The sequence below is a fragment of the Electrophorus electricus genome, chromosome 4 (assembly GCF_041902795.1).
Source record: "Electrophorus electricus isolate QZ-2024a chromosome 4, ASM4190279v1, whole genome shotgun sequence".
Taxonomy (NCBI): Eukaryota; Metazoa; Chordata; class Actinopteri; order Gymnotiformes; family Gymnotidae; genus Electrophorus; species Electrophorus electricus.
In genome coordinates this window covers 25,198,248-25,221,476 of record NC_137500.1, presented here as the reverse complement: position 1 = coordinate 25,221,476, position 23,229 = coordinate 25,198,248, and the positions used below count along the sequence as shown (strand labels likewise).

General features: G+C 42.0%; 1 protein-coding gene across 7 annotated transcripts; it reads right to left on the bottom strand.

Moving 5' to 3' along the window:
* Positions 1–98: 98 nt before the first annotated feature.
* tbc1d9b (TBC1 domain family member 9b) lies at positions 99–22,488 on the bottom strand. 7 transcript variants are annotated; one of them, XM_081712902.1, is made up of 23 exons: positions 22,162–22,488; positions 20,660–20,770; positions 20,165–20,283; positions 19,812–20,040; positions 19,302–19,560; positions 18,939–19,146; positions 18,409–18,588; positions 18,039–18,206; positions 17,378–17,483; positions 13,308–13,522; positions 12,714–12,831; positions 12,202–12,404; positions 11,788–11,870; positions 11,442–11,571; positions 11,222–11,320; positions 6,896–6,964; positions 6,560–6,800; positions 6,096–6,161; positions 5,400–5,471; positions 4,971–5,021; positions 4,514–4,576; positions 4,093–4,190; positions 99–3,180 (listed from the first exon to the last, which is right to left on the bottom strand). In XM_081712902.1, the coding sequence occupies exons 1-23, from the start codon at positions 22,277–22,279 to the stop codon at positions 2,536–2,538; spliced, it is 3,651 nt and encodes a 1,216-aa protein (XP_081569028.1). In that variant the 5' UTR covers positions 22,280–22,488; the 3' UTR covers positions 99–2,535. The 7 variants fall into 7 exon arrangements, with proteins under 7 accessions (XP_081569028.1, XP_026865432.2, XP_081569029.1 ...); XM_027009631.3 differs by having other exon boundaries at positions 17,333–17,483; positions 22,162–22,483; XM_081712903.1 differs by lacking the exon at positions 20,660–20,770 and having other exon boundaries at positions 17,333–17,483; positions 22,162–22,486.
* Between the last annotated feature and the right edge of the window lie 741 nt (positions 22,489–23,229).

The window sequence follows — 23,229 nt, the reverse complement described above, 5'->3', positions numbered from 1 at the left end:
GTGTAAGTTAGGCTGTAGACTGCAGTAACATTTCTGATTTGACAGCACTGGTTACAGACATTCAGTGGACTTGCAGAAACATGAAGATGAGTCACATCTTTGCTTATACATCATTTATTACACAGTATAATACAGCACAGTTCAATGACAATTTTTAAAAACAGACTTTACTATGAGTAAATAACCAGTATGTGCATTAAATACCATAAGTATACTAGGAGAACTATAGTTTTTCACTGAGACAAACTTAAAACATTTTTGTGAAATTCAGGAGGAAGTAAACATGTTAGTTTGTACATTACGCCATTTAGCTGATTACTTTTCACAGAGCAGCATGGAAAGAAAGTAGCATTCACTCACCAAGGTTTGGTGAAAACTATTTACACTACAGGCCACAGGCACGAGATGGGACGCAGTGGTGCCTAATAGTATGGATCTGGTTACACTGCACATTTACACATGCTTAGCGAACCCATGGATTGAATATATACAGAATATTACTATGTAGTATATGGCAGGCTTTTTTTAAAAACTCAATTTGCCCAAACCCTCTCCAATGGACCATAATTTAACTACTGCTTTTTTCAGACTCTCAACTCCTCCATAGTCCATCCTGTCTTAGAAAGCTTTATCTAGAATAAATATTTTTGCCAGTAGCTCAACTCATCAGCAGGCAATACCTGAGGGACTGGATATACAGTAGGGCTAAACAAGAAGGTAGATATTAGAGCTCTGAGCTATGCAGCAATCTGGAAACTAGGATGACTTCTTATTAGAGCGAATAAAAATCTACTCAACTCCAACTTGAAATAGGTCCAAACATCATTGCAAAACATGACGCTTGCAATTATTTCCATTGACAAGCCATACCACTTAGGCTAGGGAGAGAGATGCTACATTTCAGTGGAGTGAAGTGCCAGGTGACTTGACTTGTAGGTGCACAGACTGTTCACATGTTCAGACTGGTAATGTTTGATTCAAATATGAATTGTAGCAGAAGCCTACATCAGGAATGTCAATATGAGAAGAGGACATTGGAAAACAGTAGCCACTGTTGGCCTCAAATCAGGCTTCATCAGGTTAAGGGCTGTAAAGTAAGGCCTACATTTGGGGGCATTTAAAACACCTGTTTGACTTGCAGTGAGGCCTTTCTTAAAGCTATTTATATAATACAAAGGTAAATAAAAGATCAACTACTGGATGAAAAAAAAGTAAAGAATTGCGCAAATGTGAGTGAAAAACATCTTTATATATAAACAATAAAATAATTTCATAAGAAAATAGCCATCTATTAACAGCTTATGAAAACTATATCAAGTGCTTAACACAGATGTTACATATACTTTAAATTTGGTAATTAGTAATTGCAATGATAAAGTGTCTAGGATACTGTGTCAGTCAAGTTAGTTAGAAAATCGCCAAAGTCCATCAGGACAAGCGGCTGAGAAACAGGGAACTGAACCTGATTTGTTCTGCTTGGCCAACTGGCAAGTTCTAACTTGCTAATATGTAGGCAATACAGTAGTGAATTTTTGCAATTGTAATTAGCAAAATCATCATACTTGTTTAAATAATAGCTTTGTGATTGAATTTGCCTAATGTGCTAGTGTTGTGAAAATATTACAGATAAAAAGAACCTATATGCAACAAATATTTAAAATTAAATAAAAGCTAGTCTGTGAAATCTGAAGGATTCTATTCACGCTGCTGGGTACTGAACTTCTAACAAAAGATTTAATTACAATGAACAATAATTAAAAGAATGCAAAGCATCATGTCATCTCTCGCCATCAATACCCACATGTGACAAGGGGACACAAATTGAAGACCCTCAGACAAAGCTGAAAGTGTTGCTTCAGTCAAAAAAAGAAACAGGGTTTGTAGGAATTGTAGTTCAAACACCATTTTCTCAAAGAATGCTCATAAAACATGCTGCCTGAATAGGGGACAATATGTGAACAGGACAAATTGAAACTTGGAACATAATATGGAATATAATCAACCATTCTTAACATTCAAATCAAAAACTTGGAATTGAACAACAGAGTCTTGGTAAAATGCCGCATGCTTATTTTATGGCTAATTATTTCAAGTGTTGGATTTGACACAAAACTGAAACATCTATATAGAATTTACGATTACATGCTGTAATCTGTTCCAATGGTCAACTCTATTAACCAATACTGACCTCATTGTTGGTAAAGCCAAAACAATATAAATGTTAGCCTGTGTGAAACCCAGGTGCAGCAGCTTAGCAGACCACTAAGGCAAACAGTAGGCAAACGATGCTCACAATTCAACCTGGGAGGACAAAGACTAAAAGAGCAAAATGTGCCAACGTAGATACTCACTTATGGTGCGAAGGCAATGAATGAGTGTGACCATTAATGGTGCGAAGGCAATGAATGGAGTGTGACCATTAATGGACTAGGTCATGAGTAAAATCTCTGTACACAGTAATTGAGCCTTGAACAAACATTCAAGAGACATGCATGCTTGGTCTACATCTTTACAAACCTGTGCGTTAGTGTGCGCTCAGGTGAGATGAGCTAACTCATGGTCACTGGATGAACTGATCTGCCTCTCTACGGCTCTCTGGGTCTTACAGACGGCCATCTTGTTTCTGATGTCATGTTTCTTCTCAAAGTAGTTGACCAAAGCCGGTTCTGTTAGCAATGATGCCAGCACCTGCTCGAATGAGATCGACCAATCAGCATCCACCGCACTGCCTCGCCTGCAATCACCTCCGCATCCAGCACCGGCCACTCCCCCTCCGCAACCAATGAGAACAGTGTCGTCTGCAATATCTTCACATTGCAGAGAGCCAGTGCTAACGACAGAGTACGACGAGATCGACGTGTCATCCTTGGCCTCCTCGTCTGAGCCATTCGTTGGCTGCGGTGGGGTCTCAAGCTGGGCCTCTGCCAGGGCTTTCGATACCAGGGACTGTGCAGACCCAGCCTCCCCAGAAGAATCCTCTTTGTCTGGCTGAGGGTTCACTTCCCCTGCCAGAGGCTGGAGGTCAGACTTCTTGCTGCCGTTGTTGGTAAATTTCTTGCCCACCTCTCCAATACGTAGTAGCAAGCTGGCCACTGTAGCAATAGCATGATAGAGCTCCTGCTCTAGAGGGTCTTCACTGAACATATTATAGAGCGTCTTGCACAGCTCAATAAACTGCTCCTGAACACACAACAAAGCAGCATCCGGCACGGTTAGCATCACACGTGGAGCGTAAGGCTTATTTTCACACTAGCCACATCTGCCAGGTGCCTGCATCAACTGTTCCGTCCATTCCGCCCCACACCTCAGCTCCTGCTTCAGGTGGACTTAACTGAGCAGAACTCAGGTCAATATAACTGAGAATAACAAGGAACCTGAGGCTGGATTTACTTTGGTTAATTTTCAATGATTCAGTTTGAGAACTGTACAATATTTTTTCACCTCATAAAACTACAAAAACAGCCACTTGCCATTCCATGAGCAGCATCTTAAAACATGCTCACTGTTCACTCCATGTATTAGCAGCACAAGGGCTAAAATAATGGTCCTAATCCAGAAAAGATATAATATGGGGTCTGGGAGCAGGCGGTGTAAATTTGAAAGCAGACTAAACAGAATAAACGAACTGTTCAATTATTACCCAAACAGCTTATTTGAATGGGCTCAATGTCTTGCTTCTTTCTTCTTCAAACACTGCTTGCAGAAACAAGCAAGTGCCAGGCGACTGTTTGTTCATCACCTGTATCCCCCAATAAAGACTTTTCAATTTATTTCTTATATCTTGCCCTATGGCATCCATTTCCTCACCAACTCTAATCAAATTCAATTCTAAACATTTTAGCGAGTGGAAAATACAAATCAGAAGGAAGCTTGCTCCTTTTTCCTCTTTTTGGAACTAAACCTTTGACAAAAGGGCCACAGAATTTTAGGTTACGGCACAATGAAGTCCTCAGTTATTTAAAGTCCATGTAACAAAGCAGTGAGTGACGTGGAAGGGTTATGCCTTTTACAAGAACTTTGAGTTACTGCAGTGTTGACTAATGGTTTTTGTACCTAGAACAAGTGGTAGACTAGTATCAAGACTAAATTTACCTGGTTCATTCTAGGCAGGTCTTTGATAGTTTCCTTCTTTGGTTCCTTCTCTTTAGCCCACATTCTCAGGTAATATTTATAGTCCTTCACTTTCTCTTCTGAAAACACAACAATAAAATATTCGGTAATGCAGGAAAAACATTTTTTTAAAAAACCCTTCCCATTGCCAGCCCAGCTTAGGAAAATGGTTGTGATGGTGCTGAGCTCGTGCTTTAAAATTCTGCAGCTGTCACTGACTCCAGAAATGGCATTCAGCCCTAAATAGCACACTGACCAATTAAATGCTATTAAATGGTGTAACCAGTCTGAAGAGTCTGGCTACCCATGCATCACGGGCTGTCACATGAGTAAGAAGTTGCAAACAAGGGCTTGTTGGCTAGACCTGGAGCTTATTAAAGGCAGTGGAAGCAGGTGCTGTTACCTTTCTTCTCTTCGGAGTCTCCTCCGACATCAGCTGCCTCCTTCGCCTCTTTCACTTCTTCGCCTATAGTGGGAACATGTTTATAATGCCATCTCCAGTTCAGGGGTGTGTGAGAGCATATTTAACAATTAGGATCGAAGGTTAGGAAATTATTGTAAATGTCCACTAGAAAGGCTGAACTGGAAAAAAGTGATCTGCATGTTTAATCATTTAGTGTGACAACAGAAAGAAAGGCAAACCACAGGTAGGAAATTGCATTTTAAATTTTGTAGATAGAGGGTTATTTGCATAATCAAACTAAAAAGAGATAGTAAGTGAACGAAGCAGAGGCCCAACACAAATAATCCTGAAATATAAGGAAGAGCTACAGGCCATGATGGTAAAGGAAATAAGTGGAAAGCAATTCATTTTTCTTCTTTTTCTCAGTCACACACACACTTTGTGGCATCACACAAACCTGAGATCACTTCCTGAACCAGGAAGTCCAGATGAGACAAGGAGGCAAGATCTGGAGAGGACAGGCCACAAGAGAGAAGAGAGCAAAGGAGAGAATGATGCAAGCAAAAGGAGAGAGGGGCACACAGAGGAACAACAATAAATAAAAGGAGACTGGTCATAGAATAATGCTCGTTGTTACTGATTAGTAGCACTGGACTATTGTATGCATGCAGGGTGGGTGGATATTCAAACATTCCTTTTACAAGAAAACTAACTGTAAATATGGTTACAAGACTGCAATATCAATCAGGAAAGGTCAGAGTATGGCATTTAAAATCTCTTTGAATCCTTTATTTTTTCCATAATTCTGATGTATATGCAAGTGAGCAGGCATCCATGTTACACTGTGGGTTACTGTGTATGTGCGGGTGTGTGTGTTTGGTTTTACTCTGTGGCATGTCATCATCAGTGAAGAACTGAGTGGCCTCAAGTGCAGACTCTGCTTCTTCAGGGCATAAGGCTGCAGGAATGGCAATAGAAACAACAATGGCCTCAAACCGTTGCACACACAGACACAGACACACACAGACACAGACACACACAGACACAGACACACACACAGACACCATTTAGCAGACACTTTTATCCAAGGAGACTTACAATTATGACAGAGTACAATTTGAGCAATTGAGGGTTAAGGGCCTTGCTCAGTGGCCACTTGGCAGCAGTGGGGAATGACCTGCCAACCTTCTGATTACTAGTCGTGTACCTCTGCCCCCACACCACTGATACATTTGTGAATTAACAGATTACAAAAACCACACATAAAATCACTAACACACAAACAATTAGACTAACAAAATCCATTATTAAAGAGCTATTATTAAAGGCTAGTAAAGGGTGAACACAAGACCATACTCTGCTTCCACCTTCAGCAGATCTACCTGGAGATCTTACACCATGTTCAAGAGAGGATTCTCTCTTGGTGGCCCAAGGCTCAGGAGGTGGTAAATAAATAATATTTTCTCTACTGTTAAATGACAAGCAAAGACCTTACTAGAGTGCCTGGAATTAGCTAAAATATAGCTGCTCATTATATACCTTCAATATCAGAAAGTATAAATACATTTAGCATTGTGTGTACCTGGAGGCAGATGTAATTTGTAGAGCAACTTCAGTTTCTCAGTCATATCACCATGATACATTCCACCTGAGAGACACAGGCAAGGTAAGCAAGGTGTCTCTCCACACACAGTCTGTCTCAGCCAATGTCACTGACAAAGCGATAAAATCCAGAGTAGTTATACAACAGCCATAATGAAACGTTTACTTTTGCTGTCAAATTAAGTCCAATGTCTGAACAAATGCAGATTGGTATTTGAGGTTATATTTCAATAAAAACTTTCATGCACCTAGAAAGAGCTGCTCAAGTCATGTTAAATGTTTGCTAATATAAACTGGATTCGCCAGCAAATACGGATACTGTATGCACTGCAAGCTATTAGCTTGAAAATTTCTAGCTTTTGGTTTTTCCATAACTCCTGAATGTAAAATATAATTGAGACCACGTCATACTACTTTTAATGCCATTAGATAATAACAACTCACTGAGGCCTGTGATGAACTCTTTGAAGTTGATGAGAGAGTCCTTGTTATGGTCGAGCAAACGGAAGAGGCGGGCAGCGAGTGAGATGGTGTGTAGGCCGCAGTTCCAAGGCGCTAGTGTGGTGAAGAGTTGGCTGAACTGGCCACAGTCAATGCGGTACTGCTCCAGATAAGGCAGGCTGGGGTCATGGCGCTCAGCAGCAGTGCTGCTCGCACCCCAGTAACAGCTCATTATGTGCTTGGCCTGGTTGACACAGGGAGGTACATATGGGAAGTGGGTGTCTCACTCACTCACTCACGCACGCACGCACGCACGCACGCACGCACGCACGCACTTACCTTGAACAGAACATATAACTCCTCCAGCTCCTCAATGGTGAAAGCTGACTCGGTCATGACGGCCCTTACCTGCAACCACCCACACACACACACAGAGAGAGCAGCTTATAATACCAAATTAGAAAAGACCAAGTCCAAACTAAGACCTTCACCAACTGGTTTAAGACCAAGACCAACTGTGTGGCCAGTGAAACAAGAACACGAGCATAATGGGGTTTAGTTGGCAGAGTCCCACTCAAGACCAAGATCAGAAAAATGTGATTGATTTGGATATAATCCATAGAAATAAATGTTTTAAAATGTATTTAGGAGGAGAGTTGATTTACATACATTTCTTTTTTCATATATCAGGGATGAATAGAGCATAGTGGTGAGGCATACATGCACATGGTACCAAACAAAGAAAATTAACAATTGACACCAGTCCAAAAGTTTATATAGTGACAGTAACCATAGTTAATGTAACCCACAACCTGGCTACACTTAACACTGTATAACAATATGAATCATTAAAACATGACTGACAGATTATTAAGATTGTATGCATAGTCTATTAGTTCATTGATGTTGAACTAAGAAGTAGGAAAGACCCACAAACTATTCTAACCCAAGTGCACTTAGGGGACACAAGATGGCAGTATGCTAGGATGCAGTGGCTACTCCAGACACAAAAAGGTGCTATTTATAGTTGCCTGCATCTCGGTTTATCTGCTGCTCAATCCTCCACAGAATCACACACGTGTATCGAAGAAACCAGTGCTCATTTATACACATATACCAGAGACCAACCAATTACCAACCTAGAAAACGACCTTCTGGAGACATGACACTACCTTGGTCTACTCCATGAACTAGCCCGCAGACCTCAGCACGACCTGATGTCGGAGGTCAAGGGAGGGGTTGTTGCAAGCACTGCTGAAGAATACAGGAACCCTTTGAGCCTTGGTTCCTTTCAGTGTGTTCATGCTCTAGGAAGTTTTTCCTTGACATTGGTCACCCTTGGCTTGGTCACATTTGTAAAGCGGCTTTGTGACAACATCTGTTGTAAAAAGTGCTATGTAAATACATTTTTATTTAGATCTTTTTTTTTGGGGGGGGGGGGGGGGGGGGGAGGGCAGGGATCTGTCCTAGGATAAAAGCTAACCCTAGCTAACCAATGCTCTCCAATGTCTGCTCCGTGGACAACAAGCTAGACGACGTCGCTCCTCAGCACACCACCCAACATGAATTTAGAAAAAAAAATACTTTTGTTCTCACAGAACCATGGCTAAATAACAGAATTTCGTGATCAAGTTTTACCATACATAGCTGTATTTCCAGAAAAAATTAAGAGGGGGACTGTGTGGGAACTCTGTGCTAGTCTCTGAGCACTGCTCACCACTGGTGGAGCATGTGACTGTTAAATGTAGACCATGTTATCTACCACGGGAATTCATCAATGTGCTTATAGTTGCAGGGTACACCCCCCAACACTAACAAGAAAGTGGCACTCAATGAACTGTGCTATTAGCAAACTGCAGAACACATACCCAGATTAACTGTTTATTGTCACAAGAAATTTCAAATCTCTGTTCCTGAAATTACTTCAGCATGTTACTTCACAAGTGGGGCGAACATGTTGGAGCTTGTCTACACAAACATCCCTAATGCATACTGAGCAGAGCCCCACTACCACCTCAGGCACACAGAACACATCTCTGTTATGCTAATACCAGCATACAGACCACCTGTCAGACACTCCCAAGGCAGTTCTGAAACAAGTGAAAACCTGGCCAGCAGGTTGTTTTAACATTCTAGATTGTTTTAACATACTGCCTGCAGCACATTTAGGGAAGCTGCAACTGATGAGTCCAGTAACCTGTAGGAGTATACAGCACCAGTGACTGGCTACATTAGCAAATGTATTGATGATGTTACTATGTCTAAAACCATCACCACTCTCCCCAACCAGAAACCGTAGAAGAGTGCTGAGGTGTGTGTGCTGCTGAAGACCCATGAGGCAGCCTTCAGAGCAAGTAACAAAGTGGCTCACAACAGCAAGGGCCAACCTACCCCTGGCTATAAGGGATGCAAATCCCACACATGCTCAGAGAATCTATGGACACTTTCAAGAGTCAAAAGACACACAGTATATGTGACAGATAATTCAGGCCATCACCAGTTACAGGACAGCATCTGTCTGTGACATTTGTTCCAGATGCACTGAATGACTTCTATACATGGTCTGAAGCACAGAACAAGTAGCCAGGGTGTCAAAGAGTGTCTGTCCCCAAGACAGAGTAAAATTAAATTTGGAAACTTTAAAAGTCAAACGAAGTCAGGGTATACAAAATTATAAATAGAATTGTGAATAACTGTAAATATAGTGACAGAGGAACAAATACTTTCAGATTAATGTTGACGGCTCAATTTCTAAGAGGCATAAGAAGACTGGGCAAGAAACTGACTACCATCCAATCTCCACACACACACACACACACACACACACACACACACACACACACACACACACACACACACACACACACACACACACACACACACACACACACACACACACACACACACACACACACACACACACACACACACACACACACACACACACACACACAGAGAGAGAGAGAGAGAGACCTGTCTTGAAGCACAAAGACAGCTGCCCCACACATCCCAACCGTTCAATGGATGCTGCAATCACCACTACCATACCTGGCCCTTACCCATCCTGACAAAAAGGACATACAAATTAGAACGCTGTTAGACTTCAGTTTGGCATTAAACTCCACCAGTACTCGGCACCTGAAAACTTTGCTGGGCCCTGTGCAACTAGATCCTGGACTTTGACTAGAAGACCCCGGTCTGTCCGAATCAGTGTGTCTCCACCAGCACTACGGCTCCCCAGGGCACAGTGTGTTCAGTCCAATGTTGTTCACTTTGCTGACCCACAACTGTACAGTAATGCACAGCTTCAACCATATCAAAGATGACACGACCATGGTGGGTGTTTTCAACAGGGATAACGAGTGAGCGTACAGTGGCTAACAGACAGGTGCAAAGTCAATAACCTGTCTCTGAATGTGGAAAAAAGCAAAAATAACTGACTTCAGGAACGCACATGTTGATCACTCTCAAAATCAATATAGATGGCTCCTCCATGGAAAACATCACAAGCACCAAGTTCCTTGGTGTCAATATAAAAGAGAACCTCACCTGGATGCTCAACAGCAGGCGCATAGCCAAGAAATTTACATTTATGGCATTTAGCTGACGCCTTTTCCAAGGCGACTTACAATTCTGGCTGAACACAACTTGGGCTAGTGAACAAGGCCCCTAACCCTCAGCTGCTCAACAGTTGCAACTTGACAGTGGTCAGGCTTAAACCTTCTGATTACCCAACCTTCTGATTACTAGTCCAGTACCTTAACCACTGAGCTAACACTGCTCCTCCAGAAGGCGGCCCAGTAGCAGCTCTGCTTCCTGAGGAGGCTGAAGAAAGCTCATCCCCCTCTCACCATTCTCATCATATTCTACAGAAGGACAGTAGATAGCATCTTGAGCAGTTGCATCACCGCCTGATTTGGGATTTGCTCCATCCCAGAGCACAAGACTCTGCAGAGAACAGCGAAGACAACAGATACGATCATCTGGGTTTCTCTCCCCTCCCCTCATTTACAACACATGCTGCATTGAGGATGATCCTGCACACCCCTCACACAAACTCTTCTCTCTCCAATTCATCTGGGAAGAGGTACCAAAGCATTTGTGCTCTTACAGCCAAACTGTTTCTTCCCCTCCATGCCATCAGACTCCTCAACTCCCAGAGACCACCAACAAACATTTAACAAAAATGGTCCTGTATTTTATTTATTGATTAGCATGTATATTCTTCTTCTATGTTGGTCCTGTATTTCATATTTATTGTATACATGTTCTTCTATTGTGGTCTACACCATGGTCCTGGAGCAACATTATCTTGCTCCACTGTATACCTGTGTATAGCTGGAATGACAAAAGCTTGACTTTCTTGACTCAGCACTTTACTGTCATGATTCCCATGTGTTAATTGAGAATCCTTCACACAACACTGAGAAGTGGATATTCACAGCTCTCAAGAGTCCATGGCACACATGCATCAAACAGTAAAGTCATGTTTGATGTGATGGCTACAAAATGGTGGCATTCTTAAAGGAGACGTTTAAAGTGAAGTTTAATGTGCTATAATCTTGCAAAACATGTAATGGTCAGAAAGTGGGAACTACTTCGGAAACATCCTTAGTGTGCAAAACAGTAGTAAAACCCTAAAAGACTGCACATACAAAAACTCACCACACTTCTCTTGGCTGTGTCCTCCAAAGACTGGATGACCTTTAACCTTTGCTTAAATCTCATCTGCTCAATGACATCAGCACGCAGACTGCCAAACTTCTAAATAAACACATAACAAAAAAAAAACAAAAAAAAGGGGGGGTGGGTAATGCATCTAAGAGGGAAAGAGTAATTTCACTTATTTGGCAAGAGCAATTCCAGCATCCTGTGCACCACTCACCTCATAGGATGTCTTAATGAGCTCAAAGATGTCAATCTCAGGAGGTGGCTCATCACCACTGGTCAACAGGGCATGCAGGTGTGGGATAGGCGGGGATACAGTCTGCTTGTTCACAACATTATCCAGATATCTGGAAGTGGCAGAATGGAACTGCCATTTCTCTTAGCAAATAAGTTACATAACTGCTTTTAAATCCAGCATGTATACATCACATTTATCAGCAAACTCCACAATTACAGCCCCTCCTCAATCCTTAAACTGATCCTTTGTTACATTTCAGTCCAAAGTTCTACTGTGTCAATAAGGAAGAACATCATGTCTGAGGTCCAGCCTAGCCCCCACTGACCTTCCCAGGATGGTCATAGCCTCTCCCTCATCTGTGCATGCTAGCAGCTGCTCCATGTTAGCATGCAGCACAGCCAGAGACACCTGAAGCAGCAGAGAGAGGAGGCACGGTCCATCACAAACACTGACCACCACCTAATTCCTGACTGACTGCTGCCTGTAATCCCTTGAACACGGGTCGATTAATGACCACTACCTGTCAATAATGTCCATCTTAATAGACAATATTACCTGGTGAAATCCACAGAAGAGGTTTTTTTTTTTTTTTTATCTGCTATAACAGTTCTGAATGAAACCAGCATTAGGACATAGTGGAAGATAAGCTGTGCCGCTGGACCTGTGGAGTGTAGTTGTTTCGGCTCATCAGTCACTCCAACTTGCCCAGTCAGCAGCAGCAGGACTAGTGTGCTCTCACCTGGAAGATAACCTTGATGCCCTCGTAGAAGAAGCAGTCAACGAGTAGCACAGCACTGTCAAAGGGCATGACTGACAGGAAGAGTGTGAGGAACCACGACAGGGAGATGGTAGAGATCACGCCCAGATCCTGCATGTGCTCATACAGCAGAGGCAAGCACTCGCGTGTCAACTCCTCAAATACGCCCTGATCGACAAGCGCTCCTGATATTCAAACACACACAAACAAAGACATTGTCCAGTCATAAATGCACAACTTATGTCTATTGGAAACGTTGCAGATCTGTGACTCGCAAACACTCAACGTGTGCATTTGTGCGTACGTGTGTGAGACTGGCGATCAGTTTTTTACAGTCAGTATCCTACAATACATACCATTCATTATGCACTAGGTGCATGTGCATGCTGGTGTATGGCCCACTGACCTACAACCACAGTCATGCAGAAAACCTATACACAAGATCAGCTGTTGCTGTGCCGTGAGTATGTACGTGAGCATATACCGTGACTAACCTACAACTCTAGTGTTGTAGTAGTCGGGCAACATCCGTTCACACAAGGCCACCAGCAGCCAGAACGCCTCCTCTTCAGTACAGTAGAGCAACAGCACAGAGGTTACTATATTCATGGCCTACAGAGATGGACAGACACACACTCACTATCTGAAACCAGATGCTCAGCAAATTAGGGCAATGTACTCCCCACAATCCCATTTATGTTACAATATCTCTCCTTTATTATTCTTAAGTCCCTTTTGTAGACCTTTGAGAACACGGTGTATATTTTTGTGCCAGTATCAGAGATGGGAGGTCCCACTGTCCCATAAAAACCAGGAATCAAACCCTTTGTTCAAGTGTACAACATCTATAATCAATGTTGATTTCAGCAAGACGATAAGCTCAAGTATCACGAATACTCTGAAACCAAAATAACTAAGAGAAGGAAAAAAAAACAAAAACTATTTTTAGTGTGATGTTATTTAAGGATAAAAAGATTTCATCATTGGATATTTGTAAACATTATTGTTTTGCCAAGTTACAATAATATTGTTTATTAGTAGCAGGCAGAAGTTAGTCGAGTTTGCGTTGTGGATGCGCATCTTCGTACCTGGCAGTAGCCAATGCCCGGATTGCGGGCGGCATATGCAGTAAGCACCCGTCGAAGAGCAGCGATACCCATCTCGTTCTGGAAGGCATGGTGCTCAGGCATAGAGCGATGTAGGTCTCGTTCAATCTCCTCTGTGGCCAGCGTGCATCGACCCATCGCCTGCTCCACCAGCTCTGCGTAGTAACCCGGGTAAGCCGCCATTTCATTCTGAGCACCTAAAGGGAGGGGAAGATAGATAGGCAAAGACACACAGAGAGAGAGAGAGAGAGAGAGAGAGAGAGAGAGAGAGAGAGAGAGAGAGAGAGAGAGAGAGAGAGAGAGAGAGAGAGAGAGAGAGAGAGAGAGAGAGAGAGAGAGAGAGAGAGAGAGAGAGAGAGAGAGAGAGAGAGATTTAAACATCTGGCTGCCAGTACAACAACCTTTCACTACACTGCGCACCATGCCATCAGATGTGTGGGTGTGTCAGCAAAAGCTACAGAAGAAATCTTGGGGGGGGGGGCAACACTATCAGTGTACCATGTAAGAACAAGAAGCTGTCAATGCAGGCAGTGAGAGCTACAGGGAGAGGGTTACTTCTAAGACATGTCAAATCCAGTCAATATATTTTCTTCCTTCCAGCATTTGAGAGATTTGTTTAAAAACATGGACAGTGAGAAGGAATGCTGCCTCATCATTATACTGAGCTAAGGTAGAGAGCAGGTTCAATGCTTATGTACAAGCCACAAAGACGAGATATACAGTTGTTCAAAATAATAGCAGTCCATCATGACTAACCAGATCAACCACTGTTTTTGGTGGAAATTATATTACTACATGGCAAAACTTGCCAGTAGGTGTAGTAGAGTCATAGAAAACCATCAGACCCAACATTCATGATATGCATGCGCCTGAGTTTGTGTAATTGAATAATTAATTGAAACGGGCATGTTCAAAATAATAGCAGTGTGGAGTTCAATTAGTGAGGTCATTTATTCTGTGAAAAAACAGGTCAATCAGGTGGCCCTTATTTAAGGATGAGGCCAACACATGTTGTGCATGCATTTCTCTCTGAAAACCTGAGAAAAATGGGTCGTTCCAGACATTGTTCAGAAGAACAGCGTGCTTTGTTTAAAACATTGATTGGAGAGGGGAAAACGTATAAAGAAGTGCAGAAAATGATGGGCAGCTCGACTAAAATGATCTCTAATGCTTTAAAGTGCAAAGCAAAACCAGAGAAATGTGGAAGAAAATGGAAGATTACCATTCGAATGGATCGAAGAATAGCCAGAATGGCAAAGACTCAGCCAATGATCAGCTCCAGGGTGATCAAAGACGGTTTGAAGTTACCTGCGAGTACTGTGACAATTAGAAGACGCCTGTGAAGCTAATGTATCAGCAACAAGCTCCCGCAAAGCCCCATTGTTTTTTTTTTGTTTTTTAAAAAGACGTGCTGAAGAGGTTATAATTTGCCAAAGAACACATGGACTGGCCTAAAGAGAAATGGAGAAACATTTCTTTTTGGATCCAAAGGCCACAGACAGTTTGTCAGACGACCCCCAAACACTGAATTCAAGCCAGAGTACACTCTGAAGACAGTCAAGCATGGTGGTGCAGGCATATAGGGATGTTTCTACTATGGTGTATGGATCAGTTTGCATATATCAAAATACCTGAAGAGGTCATGTTGCCTCATACCAAAAAGGAAATGCCCTTGAAATGGGTGTTTCAACAAGACAACGACCCCAAACACACCAGTAAGTGAGCAGCATATTGGTTCCAGACCAACAAAATTAAAAGTTATGGAGCGGCCAGCCCAATCCCCGGACCTTAATCCGATAGGAAACTTGTGGGGGGACATCAAAAATGCTGTTTCAGAGGCAAAACCAAGAAATGCAGAGGAATTGTGGAAAGTTGTCAAATTATCCTGGGCTGGAATACCTGTTCACAGGTGCCAGAAGTTGGTCAACTCCACGAAACAGATGTGAAGCAGTTCTCAGAAACAATGGCTATACAACTAAATATTAGTTTAGTGATTCACAGCAATGCTAAATCCTAAAGATTTTTCAGTTTATCCAGTAAATATTTGAGTTTGTGAAGAAAAATGTAGACACTGCTATTTTTTTGAACAGCCCAATATTCATGTTTCTTCATTTTCTGTAAAGTAATTAAAAAACTGATACATTTTTCTTCTTGTTTTGATTTAGAATATAATGTGCAGTGTTCCCAATGCATGGAAATAAAAACTATTTTAAGGATTCTGAGCTTTACTCATGTTTTTAAACACACTGCTATTATTTTGAACACAACCGTACGTGTTTGATTTTACAAGCAAACATTCATCATCTGTGTGTGTCGCAAACGAGGGGCCCTGTTTTTGTTCTTATCAGCGCGTGATCAGGGTGAGTCATAGCTTGAGGGCAGAAGTGAAGATCAATGTAATGGTTGACATGACTGGATGTTATCACCGTGACAACAGCACAAATAAAAGCTGGTGTCACAATGGCTGCATTTATGCAGACCATAAATCTGAGGGGCATTTACTTCCTAAATATCACTAAAATAGTTACTCTTGAATAAAAATGTCTGACCATGGCTCTGTAAACAGCAACTAAAATATTCAACAATTATTCTCCCCAGACTGCTAAGCAGGAAATAAATTGGACCTGATCTTCAATAGGGCTACTCTACACTCAACATTATCCCATCTCTACTATTCAGATCATGACTGTCTCATTTACATGGTTCCTCTTGTCACAACATCCACTTCATGTCTGCCTTCCCAATCCAAAAAAAGCCAACAGCACCCAGTGTCATTTTCTTCTCTAGCAGGTCAAACTGCTACCAATGCATTCCTCTCTTCGTCAACAAACTGACTCTCCTCTAGGCCAGCAAAATTTAACTCAGTGAGAACTATGAAGAGATGAGAGACGGTAGAGAAAATCATGACTATAAAGTAGAATTAGACTAAAAGAAATCTCCATTCGTGCCAGAACATCCTCTCCAACTTCACTCCAAACAGAAGAGCTGTAAAGTCATCCTACAAAGACAACATCTACACCAATCCCTCACAAGTGCCATGCAATTTTCTCTTAACACTCTCCCCCTTATCCCTAAAACAAGATCTTGTAACTTACTTTGAAGAGGAAGCTAACAAGATCTGCCAATCCTTCCCCCATTCCTCCACACCCTGCTAGAGACCTAATCCAAATCCCAATGCCCTGACAACTTTCTCTCCTCTTCCCTTAGAGGACATTCTGCACATACTCCGGTATTGTAGTTCCACCTCTTGTCCACTAGTACCGATCAATTTTCCAACTCCTGACTCCCAGGACCTCCAACACCAATTCACAACCATCCCAAACAGATCCAATACATGTGTTCATGCACCAAGCACCTTCAAGACCAAGGTTAGATCCAGCCGGGAGGAAAACAATTATTGACCACTCCAACATCAGCAGCTGGTATATGTTAGGTCTCCCATCTTTCCTCTCTAAAACTCTAGAACATGTTGCGTATAACCAGTTGTCTCTCTTCAACCAGAATGTAATCAATGTACTGTAAAAATCGTATTACAGCAGCTTCAGAGCTTTTATTTTAGCTCTGCTGTTCAAACTCAGCAACATATGATGACACTGCACATCTGCAGTATAATAGCCTACTTGCATATATGAACAGACTCCAAAGACCGGAATCCAAATCTCCTAGACATTGTTTTACACTGTAAATTGTGCCCATACTCGTTTTCACCCTTATAGCTTTCCTCTACTGTATATTAAAATCAGTTTTACATCACAGGATTTAAATTAATACAAATGTTTAAATACTATGTAAAATACCCATCAGTCGTTAGACAGGATACAATTTCAAGTCATATGATGCAATTTACTCCAAATGCCAAGGGCTCCCTAGTAATAAGTCACAATGAAATTAATGCAAGAAAGACAAATCCCATAGTATACTGCATATTTTTAAAAAGAAAGAAAGTTGTTCAACTGTGGCAGAGGTGATGGTGACTGCACCCCCTGCTAATAGGAAAGTGAAATTACCTGAGAAAAGCAGCCACAGCTCTCCTCTCAGGCTCTCAGGAATACCTTTCAGGACTAGGTCTCTTGTCTTGGATGTGCGGTACATACACACCCCTCGCCCAAACTCAAAGAAATGGATATTCCAGGACTCTTCTTTCATCTTCTCTTTGGTCTGATTGATGAGGAAAGGGGAAGGTGAGTGAACAAAACAACGGGTGGCCGTTCATTTATTTAGTTGAAATGCAGTAAATATATAGTCTAAAAGACATAAGTGATTACATCATGCAGAAAATCCTGTTGTGACTATCTTGGCCAAAGTTTGTGTACCTAACCCTAGCTTCTGAAAGAGTGTCAACACTGTTACGTTTAAGGCAAAGAAGCCCCTAAGGTGGGAAAGGTGCCTGGGAGGATGAGTGGGAATTCATCATGATAAATGCCAGTGTTTTATCACCCTCTAGAATTAACTACAACTGCGTGACTACCGTGCTGCATCACAACTGTGGGCGATATCTGAACAATGGTGTTTTTCATGCAAAGAACATGTTACTTCTAAAACAACATTGTGAGATAAAAAACCAGGCTGGGTAATTATTCAAGTGAAATAGCCCTTCAGTTTGAAATATGACAACTTTCATATTACTGCCAGTACTTAACATCCCAATATTTAATTTTTATATGTTAAAACAGGTGAATGGTGGAGGTTCAAGGGTGCTGGATATGAGGGTACCGCTTTGGGGCCCAGGTCTTCGGGGAGGTCCTTTTGGTAGATGTGGAGCAGGCTGTTTTTGGCAGTAGGGAGGCTAGAGCTGTAGTGTCGGCCCTGAGGGAGCTCTCCCATTCCCAGCACTGGTGGGGTTGGCGGCAAAGCAGGGGGGGTGCTGGGGCTTGGAGTTTCCTGGCAGAGTGATGTCAGAATAAGGATTGTGTCATGCATGAAGACAAAGTTGTTTAGTCATACACAGATTCAAACTAACATTAACCCCAAAAATGCACCGATACAGTGCCAAAACAATTAAATGTCTGAGTGCAGCGATATTCATAAGGGATTCATAAGAGTTTCTTGACTTATGCCTTCCCTTAGTGTTTGAGTGACTCACAGATTGCCCAGTCAGACCACAGAGCCTGTCAGGAGTGCGCTGCAGGAAGTCTGATATTCGCTGAACCAGGAAGTCCCGATCTTTGAGGTTGGCAAACAAGAAAGTCATCTTATTTTTAGTGCTGATGGACAGCGGACTGGGCAAAACACTGCTGCTGTCAGCTTTTTCTACTATTGACACCTAGACAGAGAACAAGTGCAAGAGGGTGAGTACATGAAAGAGACACTTTATGTAATATGAGATAAGTGGCTTTGTGTTTCTGCATTTTCTTGCCCCATATTATATCAGACAGTCCTGCAGAAGTATGTTTAAAAAAGTTCACTCTGGGGTTGGGGGTGGGAATAGTAGTGTGTGAGACTGCATGAAAGAGGGTGTACCTTTTCTAAGCAATATGAATAAAAGACAGTATGTATGCATGTTCTAGCGCCTATATATGGGCACAACACTACTTTTCAAGGTTGTGAAAGCTGGCAAGTACTAACTAATTTAAATGAGATCATGTGTGTAGGTGTGTGTGCAAGAACGCTCACCTCTCTGAGTGGTATAATGAGTTGACACAGGTCCTCCTCCCTGCTGGCAAAGCAAATATAATTGTTGGAGACAAACATCTGTCCGACGACATGCATCTTAGCAAAGGGCGTCCACAGAGTGCAGTCCGTGTGACCATCCAGACGCTCGTCTTGCGTCAGGCGAAACAGAGCTCGATAGCGTTCGTTTTTTGCCCGTGCATCCAAGTCCCTGAAAACAAGCAACAAAGTCTTAAGCTTCTCATCCCTATCTTGTGACAGAGCGGACTCTCCGCAACAGCCAGATTAATTTCTCCAAACTAACATACAAGAAATTTGCAAAACTCTCCACTGTGCCTTTCAAGAGTTCCTCATGTAGTGGCTAACCTCTTGAGTGCAGAGACGTTCCTGAGGGTCTTGCACGGCTTGGGGAGGGAGTGGTCAGCAGAGAAGCTCTCGTTGTCCAGCAGCTGCCGCATAGCGATATTAGCCAGCTGCTCCATCAGCTTAAAGGTATCATTGATGTTGAGGAACATGGAGAAGTAGTGCTCAGTGTCTCTGGTGTTCACATGTATGCTCTCTGGGAACAGCAGGGTATCATTCTTATCTAGCTGAGTTACATCTGTCCACTGCACCACCAGCGTCACTACAGAAACAGAGGGAGAGAAAAACAGAAGTCTTATCCTGTGCAGGAAACATTTTTCCCCCCTCAGAGTTGTGTTGACAATCATTAACATAAGTGAAAGTAAGATGACATTATCCAAAGAACACTGACATGCAATTAGAGAATTAGCAGAGCCTCTCTCCATTCATTCTATGCTAACTGAATAGGATCCCTTTCTCTCTCGCCATCTTTCCTTCTTCTTCCTCTCCCCCTTCACTTGCTCATTCTCTCACCCTCTTTGCCCAGCAAGAAGGAGTAGAAGCACAGATGATTGACGGAGAGGTACAGCCAGCCCTGCCGCGGCACTCTGCCCTTCCAGTAGCTGCATGAGTAGTAATTCACCAGCTTCTCCTCTTCTGGCATTCCGAACAGCTTCCGCATTTTCAGCTCCGCCTCACGAAACTTTCCACAATCCTCATCTTCCTGTGTCTGGCGGCCCTTGTTCTCCTCGGCAATGATGCCCTGCAGACCAACAGACACACTGGAGGTTGGTCCACTCGTCCTCGTTTCCCCTTCAAAGTGTAAACAGGTAGCTGCTCTTCCAAGTACAATATGAACACTTATCAGACTTTAGGTGAAAGCTCACCTGGATCTTGCCTTTCACAAAAGTGGTGATATCATCATCATTATCAAAAGTAGATAGAGTCTGCAGTAAATTAGCCTCCAGCCACTCCCAGTGCTCTGTAATCTCTTTGCGAGATGAGCCTGAAGACAAGAGAAAGATCACTCAGTTTATGTAGTGTTTTAAGATCAAGCAGAAATTTCCCATGCAAACCTTAAAGCCCTTTATGAAAGTGTTTTGTAGCTTTGGGGAAAGCCTGTTTCTGTCAACGCTGATAATGAGGCAGTGGTAGCCCTTGAGCAAGGCCCTTAACCACCCTCGATTGCTCAAGTTGTACTGAGTCATAATTATAAGTTGCTTTGGATAAAAGCTTCAGCTAAACTCCATAAATGTAAATGATAATGTAAGCACTGTTACTGTCCTGAACCCACGTAGAATCCAGACAACTGCCAGACCTGGGTAAGTCTATCTGCTCAAACTGTTATAAAAAACTGTTTGTAGATAAGAGTTACCACTGACCACAGGCAATACTCCAGAAAAGCTGGGAATCTCCAGTCTGGTGTAGGATTCTATATGGAGCAACACGGGCACTGGAGTCTAACACAACATCCAATGTCCCAACCAAAAGGCCTGGGGGAAGAGAGGGAGGGAGAAAGAAAGAACAGAGAGGGAGAGAAAGAAGACAAAGCAAACGACTGGGTTGTTTCTTCCTTCCTCAAAGTAACACCCATCTGTTAACCCTTATTCAGGTTAGCTAGAAAATGTCATGTGTAGAAAGTTCATTGTGAGAGTCCATAACACTGTACTAACTGAAAAGGTTATAGCTTCATTTTAGTTGATTGACATATTTCAGTTAACTCACTACATACAGACCATCGTTTTCTCCACCAATTTTAGTGTGGTGACTCAGAGGTCTCATTGAATAGGCTATTTTTGTGTAATTCACTCGAACTGAAGACAGAACTGTAACCCTAGCTAAGAATCTTATGCCTTGAATGTCTGTCTGTCCCTCATTTGAGAACGCATATCTACATTCTGATCTCCAGGTTGCGCATAAGTTAATAAACAGCAAGAAATGTGAAGACTGCATACACTGAAGTGTCTGAAAATGTCAGCAATCAAGAGCCTCCATTACTTGAGCTTCATCCAAACGGACCTCGGAATAACATTAACGCTAGTTATGCTAGAGTGCGTAATTTAAATAAAACAAACCCAATCACGAGAAACTAAGATCGATCGGTTATGAATTCAGTTTGATATCGTTCCAGATGTACGCTAGCAAAAAAGCTGCGGGAAAAAAATGCTGCCTTTGTAGTGTTAACCGCTATATGAGTCGCTTTGAGTAGGAAAGTCATGTCCAGAAATATTTCCTGAAGCTAAAAAATAAAGGATGAAAAAACTATTGGATAGCTAGCTATCTTGTGTAGTTTAAATGCCAAGTCAGTGCAACCTGAGTGAATAACCTAACCCTGTGATGGAACAGGACAACTGACTAGCTAAACTAGTTAACAAACCTAGGTTAACTGTATGTTGCTTGCAGAAATATAGAATATTAGATATACTACGAACTAGTTAATTTAATTTACAGTCATCTGGCAAGTTTTTAATCAGCGCTAGCTGGCTACAGCAGAGGAGCCACCTCGGTATATAAGTAGCATGTAGCCAGGATTCATTAACGCTAAATAACTGTGACTGACAATATCTGCAGGTAGAATGGGGCTGATTTAAAAGTGTTATATTGTCATTCGACAAATTTCCATATTGGCCAGCAAGTGGAAAATTAAAGCTAACGTTCCACGTCAACATCTTCCAGAAAATCAAAACCCTTGCTAGCTTGCTAACCCTAGTAAAACCGCAAGTCAGTTATGTTCTCACGATTAGCTAAATACTACGAGAAGACTCACAAATAGCTAGCTAGTGTTAGCTAGGCTTGCCAACATTAACCGCTAGCAGCGAACACAGCTGCTTTTTATAATAACAAGGCAGAGAGAACGAGCAACATGGGCTGCACAAATACATACCAGTGATGCCGCCTCCTTTTCCATGTCCCTTTCTACGTTGAAGAATAAAAAAGGGATTTGCCCTTTCGCTAACCCAAAGTGCATTAGCAAGCAACACCTCCTCTGGAGTGATCCACATCGTTGCGGCAAAATTCGTCGTCTCTACCTCTGAATCACTTTCGTACTAAAAATATAAAGTCTAACCATACCAAATTCAACAGACTCCTTGTCTGGCGTTTCTGTTTGTCTACATGGACCAGGACTAGATGAAAGCAGCAGCTACGATGATATGGTCAAAATGGAGGCATACAACAAATTTCAAAATTAAAGCATATTTAACGTTACTCGATGTCTACCGGATCATGGTCTGAACATTTCAGTACATTTTTAAAAATGCTATTATAGTTATAGTTTCAATCTAGTGTCTCAAACGAAATATTCTAATTTGAAGTAAAATGAGTTTGATGATAATCTATTATTACTTCGCCATAATTTGATGTTTGTTGTTAGTCTTTCCCATTTTACTGCCATGTCAAAAATTATGTTAAATAAAAATCGACTGCATAGCTGCCATTATGTCATATCCCCTCTTTTCTTTTCTCTTGGTCTTTTTTTTGTAAACTGCACAGTATAATATTGTGGTCATAGTTTCAATAAACAATGAAAACGCTCCTCTTAGTGGTGACAAGTGGAAAACAATATTGTTCATGTACAGTGAGTGCAGTTTCTCAAGCCTCAAGATTCATTGCTACACCAAGAGAGCCACAGCATTGTACTTTGGTGTTTTCCATGCTTAACCACAGATAACTGAGCCCACAAAGATCTTAATAATTAGCAAGCTGATGAACTTAATTAGGTATACTAGAGATGAAGACAGTGTAGACCCTTAGAACAGGGTGTAAAAGAACACTGGCTTTTTCTATTCCACTATAATCCGACAACTACAGGTATGACTCAAAAGAGAGAGATGTCAACATGAAAATGTTAAGTTACATTTAAACACATATACTGTAATTCCAGATTTCATTAAACTGCATTAAACACTGATGAATCCCAACCTTCATACTGGCCCTTTTGATTTACTTATGT

Bases quoted from the DNA above. Each gene is read 5' to 3' on its own strand.
- tbc1d9b (XM_027009631.3), bottom strand. From the start codon at position 22,279: ATGTGGATCACTCCAGAGGAGGTGTTGCTTGCTAATGCACTTTGGGTT. The intron at 20,284-20,659 runs GTCAGTGGTAAC...TCTTGTCTTCAG, and splicing joins TTTCTGGAGTATTGCCTGTG to GCTCATCTCGCAAAGAGATT. The intron at 4,191-4,513 runs GTAACAGCACCT...TTGTGTTTTCAG, and splicing joins AGACTCCGAAGAGAAGAAAG to AAGAGAAAGTGAAGGACTAT.